Source organism: Notolabrus celidotus, chromosome 7 (genome assembly GCF_009762535.1).
Source record: "Notolabrus celidotus isolate fNotCel1 chromosome 7, fNotCel1.pri, whole genome shotgun sequence".
Lineage (NCBI taxonomy): Eukaryota > Metazoa > Chordata > Actinopteri > Labriformes > Labridae > Notolabrus > Notolabrus celidotus.
Window position 1 is genome coordinate 12,935,045 of NC_048278.1, and position 17,111 is coordinate 12,952,155.

Sequence of the window (17,111 nt, forward strand, 5' to 3'; positions counted from 1 at the left end):
ACGAGACTAACTTTTACTTTTACCTACCTTACGCATGATAAGAAAGAACAAACCATAGCTTATTAACATGTTAAAGGAACACAGCAAGTTTCAGTGTTCCATGTTTTCAACGAAAACTGCTCTCTCTGGAAAGTTTTAACTCTCACACAACGCATCCTGGAAAGTCTGCCAATATTCTATAGTTGTTTAATTGGCATTGTAAACAGATATGATTAAGACAAACTCCGTGTCAGACTGTGCTTACATAATTTTAAGAAATCAGAGGGTTGAAATGAGCTGCATTAAAGTCATTCACAGTGTTTATTGATGCCAAAGGAGAGGACAGCCAGAAGAGTGAAAATGAAGGGTTATTGGGAAGAGCTTTTAAAAGTCGATCCCTCTGCATGTCAAAATATACAAATTATATCACAGAGGTCCAGAACATATCTTGTGTGCATTAAGTATGTTTTAATGATGTGTGCGTGTTTAGAGGACTCTTCACACCAGTGTTTATTTGAAACAAAAGCCTCTAAAAGGGAGGCAGCATAATGTAGAAAATGTTCCTTTGTGCAGTTAGTGGATATACATCTTTCAAAAGAATACAGTTACAGCACATTATGAGGGCTTTCCTTCACCGAGTTACTCACAAGTATCATAGATACATACAAATGTTTACAAAAAATATTTTCTTGTAAAGCTCATTTATACTCTTCCAACACATTATCATTTAACCATGATGATAAATGGCCTTGAAAGAAATAGTCGTTCTTATTATTTTCATATTTTCTGTATTTTTCAAGGTCCTTTTCTGTTCGTTCCTCCGCATCACCACAGGTCAGGCTCCACCCAGACGATCTTCTTCTGCTCTTCCCAGATGATGGTGCGCAGGCTGTTCAGCAGGGAGGTTTGATCACACCAGGAGTCTGGAGCCACGCTGTGATACAGACAAGGCAGCTTATCCAAGAGTGGCTCCTCGCTCCTTGAACACGCCAGCAGCTGCTCCTCGGACTGGCTGCAGCGATTTAGCTTTGTCCTGGATAGAAAAAAAAGAAAAAGTAAAATCAATTTAGGATCTACTTCCTTTGGTCTGATGTTAGTTAAAGATAGTAAAAGTGTTTACAATTTGATATCATCTGTCTATTCCCTTACAGCTTAGGAAATAATGCATAACAACTTATTCAATTGACTGTTACATCAGTGTTAAAGGTCAGGTTTTCACGTCAGGGGATTACCCTGAATAAGAAAGATCAGGTTTCTCTCTGGATGGAATGTGAACTGTCAGCAACTGTAGCAGCAAACAAATTCCCCGAGGAGGTAGAGATACCAGTTTTCCATTCACAGCGACATCAATAGACCAGAACTCTTTGCAGTGCAAGAGGGCATAACTTCTCTGTTGTTTATTTATTTATTTATTTAATTAATTACATTTATATTTTAGGGTGCAACCTGTATTCATGAAAATTCAGGTTCAATGCAGACAACATAACTACTGAAGGACACTGAGAGGAAAGTTTTCCACTTAAAATCTAGGTGTACAACACATTAAACATTACAGCATAGACATAGACACAGACAGTGTGAAATACTGTGTATGACAAACATTGGTGTTTTTCACTCTGATTTAGGATTATTTTTTTCTTTTCTGGACTTTTTGGTTTTATTAGATAGGACAGATGTAGAGAGACAGGAAACGTGGGGAGCAGCGAGTGGGGGAAGACATGCAGGAAATGGTCGCGGCCGGGAGTCGAACCGGCAACCTCTGCGATGAGGACAATATCCTCTGTATGTGGGGCGCTTAGACCGCTAGGCCACCAACTTGCCTGATTTAGATTTCAATTTGGGAAGCTGGTGTCATTGTAAGGACAAAGTTTAACAGTGGCAGATGTCCCCGGGTCAGTTTCACTGAGAGTACATTCTCATACCTGAGTGATTAAAGCGATTGTCGAAATCTGATATCAGTGTCAAGAGCAACGACCTGAGCTCTGTCAGGGTCTGTTTAAAAGAGGAGGAAAGTTTACCTGAGTTTACGTGCACTACGTGCTGATTGACCAATGAAGATGATAATAGGAAAGATTTGAGCCCTGTGCAGCCGACGCACACAGTCCAGCCCCAAAGGCAGCACACAGTGGATCCCCTATGGAACAAATGGAGGGGAATGAATGAATTTACAGAGGATGTTGTTTTCAAATTAGCATTTAAATTGTTTTTTAGCATTCAGTCTTATTCAGATATTTGGTGCACAGTCAATTAATTAAAGTTCCATCAAATATGTGTATTGGCCTCTCCTCCCATCTGTACACCAAATTCTCAATCCAATATATTATATCATGATGATATCCATAACGCAGACATTTAACATAAAACCATGAGGAAAGGTCTGGGTCACCAAAGGCACATGATTCTATCCTTTGGAAACAATGACTAAAAAAGTCTGAAAATCAGTTCTGCGTCCATCTTCAATGTTCTGACCTTCTGCATGACTTTGTCTACACTTTGCAGGGTGAAGCAGTAGTTTTTTCCCTGGTCAGACTCCTCCAGGATCTCAGACCTCTGCAGCCGGGCTGCATGCTCACTGGGGCTCAGCATCTCTGTAGAGTGAAAGGATGAGGAGGGAGGGGGGAGAGAATCAGAGAAAGGCAAAATGATACAATATCTTCCTGGACATCACTTACAATCAACAAAATCAAAATTTACAAGGGTTTTGCACATCTTAATTTTATAATAATATTATTCTAGATTTATGATTATTGCTTCTTTACCTTTGGCGGTGCTATCTTAAACTAATTTGTTTAAATATTTGAGACATTTTCTATTTGTTTTTTTTTCTAAATGACTTGTTATTGTATGCTCTTCAATACACGTGTCTTTGTATTGATCAAACTTCCCAGTAAAGCACATAAAGCTTTAATATCACGTTATCATAGATGTGTACTTGCCAGCGTTTACTGTCTTTATATCCTCTATAATTTTTTATCTCTATTTATACACAAAGTTTATTTCCTTCCTGGTTTGCAGCAACAGACACACAAGCTGTGTTAATTAAACAGATTTATTCACAGGGGCATGAAAGAGTGTTGCTTTTTATCTACACAAAAAAGTCCTTGATTGCATATGCTCCATTGTAAAAAGATATGAAATATGAATGCACAGGTTTTCACTTGAGTGCATAACAACGCTAAATGTCTTACCAGGTTGACACAGCTGGAAGCCCTGCCATCCTGCCAGTTTCTTGTCCAGGATACGGCCCAGGACAGTGGGCAGCAGCAGGACAGGCCTGCAGATGGGTGGGTAGTGGGGGGTGACCAGGGTGTAGGGCATGAGGGACATAAAAGTTTTGGATGCTGATGAATCACCTACAAAGAAAAATATATATTGTATCAATTGAAAAGTCACTTCATTTATACTAAAAAAGGGTGTAAAGCATTGTGTTTTTAAATGAGCTGCTAAAGGCTTACAACACCTGAGTCTATGCTTTTGGCCTTTTCATCCTCCACACTGACCCACAGCGGGTTCCTGCCCTGTCGCCCCGTGCTTACGATCCTCACCACCTTCTCCTTGGTATTCTGGGGAACTACACGCCAAGTCTTGTGACAAGTAGAAATATTTAAGTGAAGGAGTCCACCATCGAGATTTTGGATGAGTTCAACAGCTAGCAGTATTTTCTAATATTCTTACCTTTTGTGACTTCTTTGTTTGAAAGCTCATCTCTTCAATTGCATGGATCAGAAGTCGCTGTGCCCTGTACAGTTAGAAAGAAGTTGAACACTATTCTCATGATTTCTGGATTCCTAACATTGCGGACTGACAAATAACTGAACTGCCTCCTGGCTATCTAGTGTATATTCCCCATTAGGGTACCAACCTGTAGTAGTTGGGTACGGTTCCACTCTGAAGATCCAGCAGCTGACAGGGGTGAACTTGGCTGGCGTACCATGAGTCCTCTGTGCCAGCTGGTCGTGTGTTGGTCACATGAAGGATGTTGTTGCAGGACATGGCCAGGGTTTCGTTTGGGCCAGTAGGAGAAGACATGTTGACACGAACATAAAAGGAGTCCCCTGACGATGTCTCACTGCTCTGCAGCTGCTGCAGCAGCACTTCATAGTCTGAAAAAGCAGAGGAGGAAAATTTAACTAAAAGCTACAGTGAATTTATATCTCATGCTTTATTTATCATGTCCTCATTTGCTGTACCTTGTAACTCTGTAGTCATACTACAGTAGCCCATCTATCACTTAAGATATGATGATTTACCATGCTTTTGTCAGTAGTCACACAGAACTATATTCTGTACTCTGTGCAATAACGTGCAATGCACTGTGCAATATCCCTGCCGCTTCAACATCCTGTATATAATAACTTTATTCCTAGTGCTTTTGTACATAGTGAACTCTAACTATTCTGCGTTTCTGTATATACTTATTATCAATCAAATTTATATTATTTAATTCATATTTATATCTCATTTCATTCCTTCTTTCTATTAATGTTTTGACTTTTTTCATACTGTGTATAAGAGCATTCTGTAACAACTGAATTTCCCCCCGGATAAATAAAGTATTTCTGATTCTGATTCTGATAATTACTGGTTATATCAAAGCTAGATTTCAGACAAACTGATCCTAAATGAAATGTTTAGTAGTGATGAAATATACATGACACATTTGAAGACAACTGTAAAAGAGATTCAATACTGGTTCGTCTTTTTTCCCCACACTGTACTAAGCAAAACAAAAAATGCTCTTACTAATACAGCAGGTTGATCAACATTTTATCCTCTTGCATTTTAACAAGTAACAGTTAGCATGAGGAACATCCTGTGGCAGCTGGCCAAGCTCTAATTTCAAGAGAAACAAACTGTTCTCTGAAGGCTCGAGCCGCAAACACTTGTTTCCAGCAGGTGCCAAGATAATGTCACTGTGATTAGTTGTACCAGAGTCCTTCCTTGTGATTCTGCCCCTGCATATGTGCATGTATCTAAATATGTTTCGATTTGATTGATACATTTAATTTTATTTAGAATGACCAACATAATTAGGGCTTTGAGAATGAAAAATCTCCCTGCCTTGGATATAAAACATATTTTTACATTCTTTGAAGCATACCATCCTGCCTGGGCCGCAGAGAGAGGTGACAGATGCCTGTGACCTGGCCAAGAGCCCACATAGCCTCCTCCAAACTGGAATCCTCCAGCACCATCCTCAGAGCCTTCTGTTTCTGCTCGTACTTCACCTGCAGAACAGCAATACCATCAAAAACGGCCTCACAGCAGGAAGAAGGATTAGAATCACTGCAGTGATCAGAACACACTCAAACCCACCTCCACTATCTGTGCCCCGGGGGTGATGCCCACAGTGTGGGCAGCGCTACCTTCTGTCACTTGGTGTACAAACACTCCAGTCTTGTTGCCTCCTATCACTGCCAGCTGGCTGAGCAGTGCTTCCCCTTGGAAAGAGATGCTAAGAACTCTGCCGTTTACGCGAAGTGCTTTTGGACGAGAGCGCATGAGGAAAGGAGGGGCTGAGGTTCTTGATAGGCTGGTGAGAGAGTGATGAGAGGAGGGAAAAATACAATTATTGGTGCATTTTGGTTATCCCAAAGGATCATCACTTGCTTTGACAGAGAAGAGAGAAGATATTTTAATGTGAAATCAGACAACAATCAGAGTTTGCTACAGACTCCTGTTGAAAATGTATACATTGTCTCAACTTAATAACTTAGTATTTCCCCTCATTTTGCTGCTTCACACATTTTTTTTATGTATTGCTGGTAAATAAAAAGTTACTGGATGAGTAAAGTGTCTCTGCAACTGGTGCACATTTCAAGTAAGCCTAAATTAAGTCATATAGAATATTTGGTAGTTAATTATTTTATGAAGACTATGGCCAACACTTATTAGCTAAGACATGCAGTTGAGGTAAGGAGACTAACTTAAACTGTAAACATTGTAAACATTGTAAACATTGTAAACATTGTACTGTATTTAATAAAAGTGAAGTTCCTTTAGTCTGCTGAATTTTATTAATTAAAATATGAATTAAAATATCTCACAGACATGAGGTCAGAGAGGAGCAAGATTTTAGACCTCTGCAGCCTCAAGCAGGCTGCAGAGGTCTAAAGGGTCTAAAGCCTAAAGGGTCTAAAGCCCAGAGGCTCAAGGACACTTAAGCTGCCATTGGTGAGACACATGCGATGCAACAAGAGAACTTTCCATAGTGTTGTGGGGAATATAAATGCATTCCCAGAAAAGGACTGTGTTGAAGACAAAAAAATGCCACTTCTGTGGTTCTGCTGCATTCAATTTGAGTGGTTTTATTTGAGGAGCCAAATGCTAAATTAATGAAATACTCTTAAAATATAAGTGCTAGCATTTGGAAATCAACAGCCATTTTATCTAATATCTAGAATTAACTCAAAACACAGACAAAAGCCACTGCCCTAGTCTTAGACAGCACTCTACTAGCTTTTACAGTATGTCTTATCTTGATGATGATGAAGTAAGTACATGGATTTATGTTAAATGAAGTTATTGTTAAATGATGATTAATCTCTACTATCTTCATTTCCTCTAATGGAGTAATATCTCATGGCTTATAGGATGCACTATGCTGCACACAATCAAATAGACCGCCGTATGCTCTATCAACAATGTGCAGTGATATCAAAATCTTTATTTATAACAAGCTAATCAATTGACAGACTCACCCATCATCAGCAGAGGAGAGCTCGGGTGTGTGCTTCTTTTCATCCTCCACTAAACAAAAGAGAGGCTGTTCAGTGATTTGGCATCATGTTTGTTGCCCCGGAAATAATGTGCCAGAGTTAATATGTCACTTTACAGCCCTGGCAGAGGTTCAACATTGAAAAACAGCACATGAAGGCTGTGCCAGACAACAGTTGAACATCCAACCCCCTCCACGTGGGCACACAAACACACAGACACTCACTTGAACAAAGAATGGTCTGTTTGTACATACCGTAGGGAATAAACACAAAGTCGTCCGATAAAGAATCAGTCTCAGCTTTTTCCAAGCTACAAGAGAGAGAAAAAGACAGCAGCGACATAAACTTCATCTGTCTCTTTTCACACAAAGACATGTCCACCCAGACTGATAATGTTATTTTAAAGTTTAAACTAACATTATCAGTCTAATATAATAAAAAAGTGAATATCAAGTGTCACATAACTATCTGCTGTTTTTACACCAAGAGACAGGTTTGGTGGGTTTCATGGATTAACCTACAAGGATAAGTCTGAATTCTTTGTTGTCACTTGGCAAACAAATGTTCCTTTGAGCAGTAATGCAAGAATAAGACATGATTATCTTTTGTTAAGTCACCACCCTTGTTTCCTAAAATCCTCAATTTACCGCTTTCTTATCTCCTGAAACCTACTCCTGATCCTATTTGCATCCTACAATCCTGTTAATCACTGATCCATTTGAAACTAGAACCATCACATCAACAGAAAGGAATTCAGGGGTCAGTCACACAATGACGACATACTTTACTGTGGGTATACTTCCAACAGCTTTGTCCATTGAAACTAATATGCACTTTCATGGAAAACAGCAGCTACATGAACTGTGTACTAATACAGAAACACACAGACCTGCTGTCAGCATAGAGGACTTCTTCTCTTCTGCGGAGAGACTCCGGACTTGGGGGCTCAGCATTATTGGACCGGACACTACTTGGGGTAGGTTCTTCGCACTGTGCACACACAAAAAGATACACATGGTATACTTTTTCAGTCACATAAACAAATCAGTCCAAAATCATTAAACTGGCCAGTAAAAGAAATAAAAGCTGGTATCAAATGTAACAGAAGGAAAGGTTCAAGATGGTTTTAATTCCTGCACATCTGCAACGGGAGCAGAAGGATTTTTTTTGTCAGGAGTAAAATTAAAAAATATAACTGAGAGGAGAAAACGTATGACATTTCAATGTTTTTTTTACAGTTGTAAAAAAAAAAGAAAAAGGAAACTCATATGAAATAATTAATTATTAAGATTCTGCAAAATATCTAACACATTCTGTAATTTCCTATAAAACCATCAATGTGTTTGTCCACCCTTCAATAATACTATCACCCTGCTTTGCCTTAGCCCCCATCCCACTGGTTGCTCTCTCTAATTCAACATTTTGAAAATAGATTACTATATATATATTTTTTTAAATCTCCAAATCTAGTAAAAAAAAGTACTTCAGGGACATCTACGATGCACTTATTCATTTTGATGGAGGAACTTATCACCTAATGCAACATGTGGCTAAAGCATGTTAGCTTCCATTGTAACATTGTAAATATCTAAATTGTATTCTAGCTTTATTTATCTATTTTTATTTTTACCCCCCCCCCCCCGGGGGATCAATAAAGTAATATCTTATCTTATCTTATCTTTTTCCAATTTTTGCCACAAATAAAGTACACTGAAAGAAGGTTAAACCAGGTTTGGGTTAAGAGAAAATTTCTTCTATTGATTCACTAAGTCTATCTTTTAGACACATATGCACTGACCTCTGAATTGAAGGAACCTATGGGATTGACTGCATCCATACGCCGAAGTCTTTGTCTGGGTCTGACTGGGCAGTCTTCAAAACTGGATCTCGGGCTCTCCCATTCTGTCTCCTATCAGAAATACACAGGTTAATCATTTAAAATTGTAATTCCCGAATGAGTTGTTTTATTTGTGTGCTTTTGTGAGAAATTACATCACAACTCTTCTTTTGTGCCCTGGGGCTGTGGTTGGCCTGCAGGCTGAAGACACGGTCCTGGAGCTCCACCAGCTGACTCCTCAAGGTGTCCTTCTCAGCCAGGACGCGGGTGATTGTTCCCTGGGCTTCATTTCTGGACAGGTATGCCTGTGAACCATGGAAACACCTTTTAATCTTTGTCATATTCTCGTGAACATCCTGACATAGGAACATTACGTGACAAAAGTTTGACTCATACCTTGAACTGTTTATGATTCATGACAGAAAATCTCTTACACAGAACACCAAATTTAAAAATAGAAAGAATGGAGGGTGTTGTTGGTGTTTGGAGCTGTTAGCTTGATCTTATTCAACAACAACAACAACAACAACAACAACAACAACAACAACAACAACAACAACAACAACAACAACAACAACAACAACAACAACAACAACTGTGTAATAGAACACTGGGCAGTTCTGGCACTGAATCCAGCTGTTAATCGCTTTTTCAAATGTAAAAAAAACAAATGAGAGGCATGATACAGATCACATTCATGCAGCAAAATCCATCATGCATGACCCCATTAATTATAACCAGGCTGTCAAGTGTGTGTCCAGTCTGGAGCTGTTGGTTTCTGGTACAGCTAGCAGATAAGTCACTTGTTTGTCACACCTTAAAAGCTCTTAGGGTGTGGGTGAATTGTAAATTTCATTCTTCTGAGCATCACTGTTAAGAGGAGCAACTTGAGGACAAGTCAGAAACACATGATGAGATTTAGCTCCAGCATGGGAGCAGCAGATGTAATGTAGCAAAACATGATGTTCATGCAATTATGAAAGATCTAAGCTCCAAACTAAACCCTGCTCAGTGACAAAAACGTATAGTTTTTCCAGAAGACAAGTTTAACCAGTGCCCCTTGGCAATGAGCTATACTTATTCCCTCACAACACACACATAATGGAGAAGCAAACATGTGAGTCAGGGAGCTTGTTCATATGTGATCCTCTCCACAGCAGCTGACATGTGACCGGCTGACATTTCAACAGGAAAAACTGTTAATGTGTGTTTAAGAGCAGCAGGCCATAACAAGAGTCAAAAACAGAAACCAATGCTTCAAAAACAGAGGTCACAGAAGACAGGAAAGTTTGAATGATGAAATTGTAATCAGTTCCTTACCTGGTCTCTTTCTGCCTGCAGCTCTTGGATCTGGTTCTGGATCACTGTGCTTTTCTGCTTGTGCATTTTACAGTCCAGTGTCAGCTGCTGCACCTGGAGGCTCAGGCTCTCCTTCTGATCTAAGAGCTGAATTCAAAGATGTACATGATAATCCATAATGGCCATAAGTGTTTCTGGGATGTATTTCAGATGTATGAGAATTGGTGAGGAAGTCGATGCACAGCTGAGCAGCACAAAAAAATATTCTTATTTGCTTTCTTGAACAGATACTGTACAGTATTACCTTTGACAAATCTGATTATTTATCTGCTTTATACCTGAATGTATATTTGCATTAAGATACGTTTATATATACAGCAGCTGAACTGATGGCTTAGGAAACTACTTGGAAAATTGGAAACTTTCCTTTGACCAATGGTTTTTGCACAACATGCTTCTGTGGTGCAGTGAGAGAAACAAAGGCTGATTTCAACATAGAAATGTTGAATTTGCATGGTATTTCCAATTTGACTAAAACACACACACAAAAAACACACACACCGCTTGTTTCTCTTTTAACAGCTTTTCATTCTCTTCTCTGTAACATCTGAGCTGCTCTGCAAGCTCCGCCTGGCTGCCAACAGCCTCAGCCAGATCCTGGGCCATGATGTCCTGACGAGCCTGAGAGAGACACAACACACCGACAGCAGATGAGACCCTAACAGGAACTATTCCTCAACATCAGTTTTTAACATAGGTTTGATAGTTGTCCAGTTTTTCTCACCTTCACCAGCTGGCAGGGCAGACTCCTGTCTATCTTTTGCAAATAAGGTGTGTCATCATTAGAGGCACACCTCAGTGAGCGTCGCTTCTGGAACTCATTCTCTGTTTGTGCCTTCTGTACTTCTGTTTGCAGCTGATACACCTGCAATCACACAAACAATATTACTGAGGGGCTTGCTAATAACAATAATTGATCATTTTTTCTATATATTTATTGCTCTCATTGAAAAAGATGAAATTAATTGACAAAACAATGGAAAAATAACTGTAGAAAAATGCATGATATTGTATTTAAGAATTAATAGCAGTAATACTTGAGAGAAAAGCAGAAACTCTTCATTCATGAGGACCTGGAGGGACCTTCTCTTTGGCATATTTTGATTAGTAAATGGCTTCAATGATCAATCAAAATTCTTAACTTTTGATTTACTGTCAATCTAATTATTGGTATCCATGGAAGAGTATTATGGTCAGGGATGGGAAAAAATATTAAGAGGAGGAAGGTTTTTTTATTATGCACTTGAAGAAAAGTTGAAATATGGAGAACAATGTTGAAACATAATTTCTTGATTAAAGTTGAAATGGCGAGATGTCAAAATACAATTATGTGATTAAAGCTGCAGCGAAAATAAAGTAAAGAATTTATTTCAAGAATAAATCATGGACTATATAATACAGTTTAGTATTTTAAAGCCTATCGTCATCAGTTGCCATATTGGAAATGCTGACTCAACCTCACTTTCAGTCGACCTAGCAAAAGGCAAATAGGTGGAGCTGATGCTGGCCTTTAGCATCTTCGCTAACAGCTACAGAGTCAGCCAAGTCAGCTGTGCCTCTAATTATGCAAAACTTGTAAGATCAATACCTTCAAAGATGACGAGTTATAAAAAAATGTCATAAGGCATTCATATGGTCTCTTCGAGTGAATATGATTTAAACTAGCACAAGATGCTAGCTTGGCTAATTCTATAGAGGCTTTAACCAATCTTTTACAAACAAGTTAAATTAAAGTTGCGATTATTTAGTCTTTCCTTTTGAATTCATTCTCCAATGATCTTAAAATTGAGAATATTTTTGTACACTAAGTATAAGGCTGAACTGAGATACAGCAGCTCCCCTCTGTTTGATAACAGTATTGTAACATGTATGCACTGAATGACTTCAGCAGAGAGAGAAGAACTGGGCGCTGACTGTGATCTGTTACCATTTACCGTTTACACTTCATTTTGTATCTTGCTTGTGTTATGTTATGTTTTAATATCTACATTACTCTATCAGTGTATGACTGTGACTGCTTTTCTTAAAAATGAATTTAAACTTTTTCCTCCAAATTGAATTTGGACTTTTTTTTACTCAACATTGATTTTTGCCAATTTCTAAATACAATTTCAAGTTATTTTCATTATTTTCTCTTAGTTTTAACTTTTTTCCCCTCAAAGCGTTTAATGAAAAAAAATCTTCTGGCTAACTTTTTTCCATTCTAGTCCTTAGTTATAAAAAAAAAACCAAAACAATTTTATGTAGTAAAAAGCATCAAATGAATGGAATAGGGAATATTATGCAGAATATCTCCACATGGGGTTGAAAATAAATCCAAGGCAATGTGCCAAAAACTGCAGTTTCTTTAAGGGCCACTTCATGCAGGCTCAGCTTCATTTATTTTAAAGCACATGCACCTGACATCTTGGCTGTGTTTGTTCTTTTTTGGGAACATTTTATCTAAATAATGCAACATTACTTTCCCACCAGTTAATCAAAAAAGGCTCATCCAGGCCCAGCTTTTCTCATTAAATAAACTTAAAAATGTATATATATATATATATATATATATATATATATATATATATATATATATATATATATAAGGGGGAATGTTACCATTAATTAGCAGGTATCAATGTCTTTGCTTGTCTTAATTGGTTTGGTAGCTCAGTCAGACAAAAGACTTAGTTCTTTTTTGGAGGTCCTTGCTTGGGAGTTCAGATCATTTTGTTTGTGAAGAAACAACCAAGTTAAGAGCAGTTCTTTGGAATAATTGAGTCAGTTTTATTCATCTGCTACTCACTCTGAACTACGTTGAAATCTCACTTAACTTTTATTCTAATGAATAAACAACTCTGGTCAGCAACTCCACAAAGAGAATCTTTTATAGCCAACCCTGTCTAAGTAACTACATATACGTATTTGGCACAAACTGTGTGACTTTGAAAAATTAGCACTTGCTAAATCTCTTTTTCTGCAAAGGTAAGGGTCAGGTTAAGGCTTTTTTTTTTAAGCTAGTTTATCCAAAATGTTGGGAGCCAAGGTGACACACTCAAGGGTTCAAAACAGTAGTCAACAAGCAGCTTTGGAATGTCCCTGTGCAACTTCTGAACTAGGACTTCTTTATAATTGTGTGTGAACCACAAAGCAGGCTTTACTTAGGCATTGTGAAGAAGCTCCAAAGACATAATACAAGAGTTTTCACAGGCAGTTTCACAGTGTAGAGAGAGGCTGTAGAGAGGGTAACTGACCTGCAGATTGAGGTCATGGAGGCGCATGTTCACAGCAGATTTCTCCTCAATAGCCGCAGTGTAACGCATATACAAGTCACACTTCTCATCCTTCAGCTTGGTGACATCATGCTGCAATGAACACAAGTATCTCCGCAGGCGTTCATTTTCAGACTGAAGGCATCTGGACTTCTCCTCCTGCTCCATGATCTGCCCAATCTCTGACTCTAGGGACACACAGCGTGCACTCATTCTGCCAGCCTCGCATCGCGCCTCCTGGAGCTCCTTCTGCATTCCTGTTACTGCTCTGACCAGATATTCCGTCAGCTCAGAGTACTTTATCAGGCCTGCAAGGAGAGTAATGCAGCTTAGACACACAGTAAGTGATTCAATATTTCCTTAAAATGCAGGGTGACTTCAAGCCACTCACCACTGAATTCTGAGAGCTCAGTGCTGGGTTTCCGTCCAGTAACTTGGGTGTACAGGGTCGGATGGTGGATCATCAGGCTCTCCAGTAAGGCCACAGCGCCATTCCTCCCCTGGGTCCTTAGCAAATCTAACATATAGCCTGGAGACAGATAAAGGCATTACATTTTGTTCTACTCGTTCTGTAACCTTTAAATCAACAGACTCCCTCTGAATATATGACCAAAACAAACACCAGCAGGGAGACAGAGCTGCTTTCTCTAAACTCATTTTTTAACAGAAGTAAAAGACTGCCTTGTAAGGCGAGAGGTAAAGCAACAACCATTCTCTACAATGATTATGAGCAAAAAAATGAGAAATGTGTTAAGCAGACCATCACAATTTAAAGCTTTGACAGCCAGCATGAAATGTTGGAAGTCACAATAAACAAACCAGATGCTGTAAAAAAGAACAAAGATAAGGCACTTGTCATCTAAGTACTACATTACTCCATAACCTCATGGCTTTGGCCCGTTTTTAAATCCAAGAAGCACCAAGTATAGTCAAAAATCTCACTGGTTCTCATGCTGCTGTTGGTGAGGTTGTGGCTGGAAAGGATCTCATCCTGGTCCATCTCACTGAGCACCCTGGCCTGCCTCAGGTAAGGGATTAAGTTGCATGGTCGTACTCCAAGGGAGATCCGGTGGCGGTTGTCGTTAATCAGTTCCCAAAGTTCCTCCTCACTCAACCTTTTTACGTCAGGACCCTCGGGAACAGACTCCCCTGCCATCCTGACTTGAAAGAGGGACAGCTGTGTGCTGCTGAGTCAACGGGCACAGCTATAGCAAACACACACCTTCAGCTGTAAAGAGAGTTATCAGAGACTCATCCTGGAAAAACAGCAGTACTGTCTGAAAAAAGCAAAAGAGCACTGTAGAAAGATTCTTTCCACGCCCTGTTGGTGTTTGTGTCATAGCACGCATCTGTGTTTGTGTGTGGGCGTGAAGGAAAACCTGTAAGACAAGCCTTCTGTGATGCAGTGCAACAAACGACTGCTGTGCTGAAACACACACTAGTGCAAACAGAGCTGGGGCACAGACACAAACACAGACACAAAAAACATGATGCCTTTTCTCCTGTCACACACTTTGAGGCCTCATAAAGTTTGTTTGCTTTTCAAGCAAATTCAATACATAGTAAGGTCATAAATCTCTGCCTACTCGTGCAAATGACTGAAGCATGATACTTGTTGAATGTGATCGAGCCGCAGGAGTGGTGTTAGCGGGCAATGACTCTCACTGATACCTAATCATTAAACAGAATGTTGGTAAGCTTTAATAATTTGTATTCAAAGTAAAGCAAACACACATACCACAGTGCTGACAGGAGCAAACACTGAGCTGTGACATTCAAGGTCTATGGTAGAGAAGGAAATAAGGCGGAAGGAGGGGGTAGTGTCAGGCATGACTGGGGACCAGTTCAAAAGATTTACGGCTATCTTGCTTACACCTTTGGTTGTAAAGTTAGTGTTCACCTACATTTAGAAATGAATGCAAACAAACTGAAGCCGTCATGGCGACATACTGTAAATGGTATAGAAGCTTCCAGTCCAGGAAGGATATTGGAAATATAGTATGCTCACCGGTTACAGGAAATATGATAACATAATTTAATTAACACAAAAAAGTAAAGACATTTTAAAGGTTCATGTGTTCAGATCATGACAAAGTAATGTTTATACTTCTACTCAATGATTTTGCAAGTTCAGGGCAACAACATGCATGTGCTACTAAAAACCCAAAGTAAAACTATGGTGCACTAAAAATGACACGGAAGTCATAAAAGGCGTTAATAACAGACATTAACATACAAGCTCCTAGCATATTGCCAAGTGACTGATAAAGCTCATTACTCATGCATGATTAACACAATGTGGTCCTTCTGCACCTGAATCACCTACAACACTATTCAAAAGTGTTGCTGTATAAAGAACACAACCCAGCGCTCTGTAACCTGACAAGCCTCTTTCAGGAATACAAAGCATTTCCCGCATATTATACAATCAGGGCAACTGAACACAAGGAATTTCCCCAAAGTGGGTAAGATAATATAAAAAGAAACCGAATCTGAATTAAAAATTATCCAGTGGAACACTCAGCTTCTGTTCTGAAAAAAATATATACTCTCACGTTGTACCCTTATCTGTTTAGCTGTAGAACAATGAGGGGAGTGAAACTTAGTAACAGAAAGGTTCTCCCCCTCAAAGCTTAAACACTCCTTGTGGAATATGCTACTGATACTGAACTTATACACTTCTCTCTTTATGAATAAAAATAAATGAACATAAAAAACTCAGCTGGCGGATACAGTTTGTTTGGTGTTACAAAACAAATGTTCCTGAGAATGTTTTACTGATTCTGGTACAGTGCTGATTAAATGCCTGAAATTTAAATTTAAATTCACAAAATGAATGCTGATTTGACGATAGCATATTTTAAGATAATCAAAAATGGGTCTTTTGTTTTCTTATAAACAAGAAGACATGGTAAGACATGAAACTATTTGACAGAAGACAAAATCTTAAAAAGATGTCGACCTAGAAATACAAGACTGTTTTTCTGTTCCAGCTTCGTCACTGTGTTTGGCAGAGTACTAAAAATGTCCTTTCCAGCCTCTCCAGTAAAGTGCTGAAGGAGTTCTTATCTTTATTTTGAAAGGCTGGTTTGGTTTTCCAAAGTCTAAATTTAGGTTAGATAGTAAGGAAAGTGAGGAGGAGTTTGAGTAAGAATAGAACATGTTTTTCATATGCTTGTTTTGCATTGCTTCAGGGACTGTGCAGTGCACACGTGCTGCCGTAGCAGCAGTTCTGTGGGGGCACACATGTTCATGGCTTCTTTTTTTGCTCCAGCTCGTATCCTCCTGCATAAAGGAACTTTCCACAGGACTAAATGTTCCAGCAATGATTTTGCCAAAGCTCAATGTTTAGTGTGTTTCCCTATGTCAATATGACACACCTTACGAATTTCTTGCTTAATATCTAAATACCTTAATATATACTCTAAAATTAGCAGGAACAAAGTTGTTTTGACACAATTGACTGAGCTGAGTTCTCATTTAAGGATAACCTGTCTGTTTGATGCCTAGAGGTGCTGTGGAAAGTCCGGATAGTCAGAGTAAAAGATTCTGATCACAGGTAACATGCAATCTGAAGAGCGGGTTCAACAGCATTGCATGGATATGGTTTGTTGTCCTGGTTGCTAGAGCGTCACCTTTGTGATCACTTGTCATCTTGAAATGTTCTGCAGTTAATGACAGCTAGCTGCTGACATCTCTTAAAAGGGCAAAGGGTACTGTACAAGTGGTAAATGTAGTTTATTTCTATGCCTTGCAGTCCAGCCGTGGCGGGAGACACATTGACAGTACTAAATAGTGACCAACTTAACATTGTCAAGCAGGATTAGTGTGATTTGTTTACTTATGTACAAGAGTAATTGATACACATCTCCACCCATTTTAGACATGCTATCCTAAATAAACTTTAGATACCAACTTTTCATTGGTAAATCTGCTTCACACCCATTATTGTTCTACTGTTTT

The 17,111-nt window shown here is 39.0% G+C and overlaps 1 protein-coding gene across 1 annotated transcript; it reads right to left on the minus strand.

Annotated features, from left to right (window-relative positions):
- Positions 1–281: 281 nt before the first annotated feature.
- On the minus strand, positions 282–16,744 carry card14 (caspase recruitment domain family, member 14). The gene is made up of 20 exons (XM_034687896.1): positions 14,091–16,744; positions 13,540–13,677; positions 13,131–13,456; positions 10,619–10,759; positions 10,396–10,515; positions 9,856–9,981; positions 8,691–8,840; positions 8,497–8,607; positions 7,588–7,688; positions 6,953–7,008; positions 6,681–6,729; positions 5,296–5,512; positions 5,081–5,207; positions 3,842–4,082; positions 3,655–3,718; positions 3,440–3,563; positions 3,168–3,332; positions 2,449–2,567; positions 1,998–2,113; positions 282–1,012 (listed from the first exon to the last, which is right to left on the minus strand). Exons 1-20 carry the CDS (start codon positions 14,302–14,304, stop codon positions 805–807), a joined length of 2,913 nt encoding a protein of 970 aa, XP_034543787.1. The 5' UTR covers positions 14,305–16,744; the 3' UTR covers positions 282–804.
- Between the last annotated feature and the right edge of the window lie 367 nt (positions 16,745–17,111).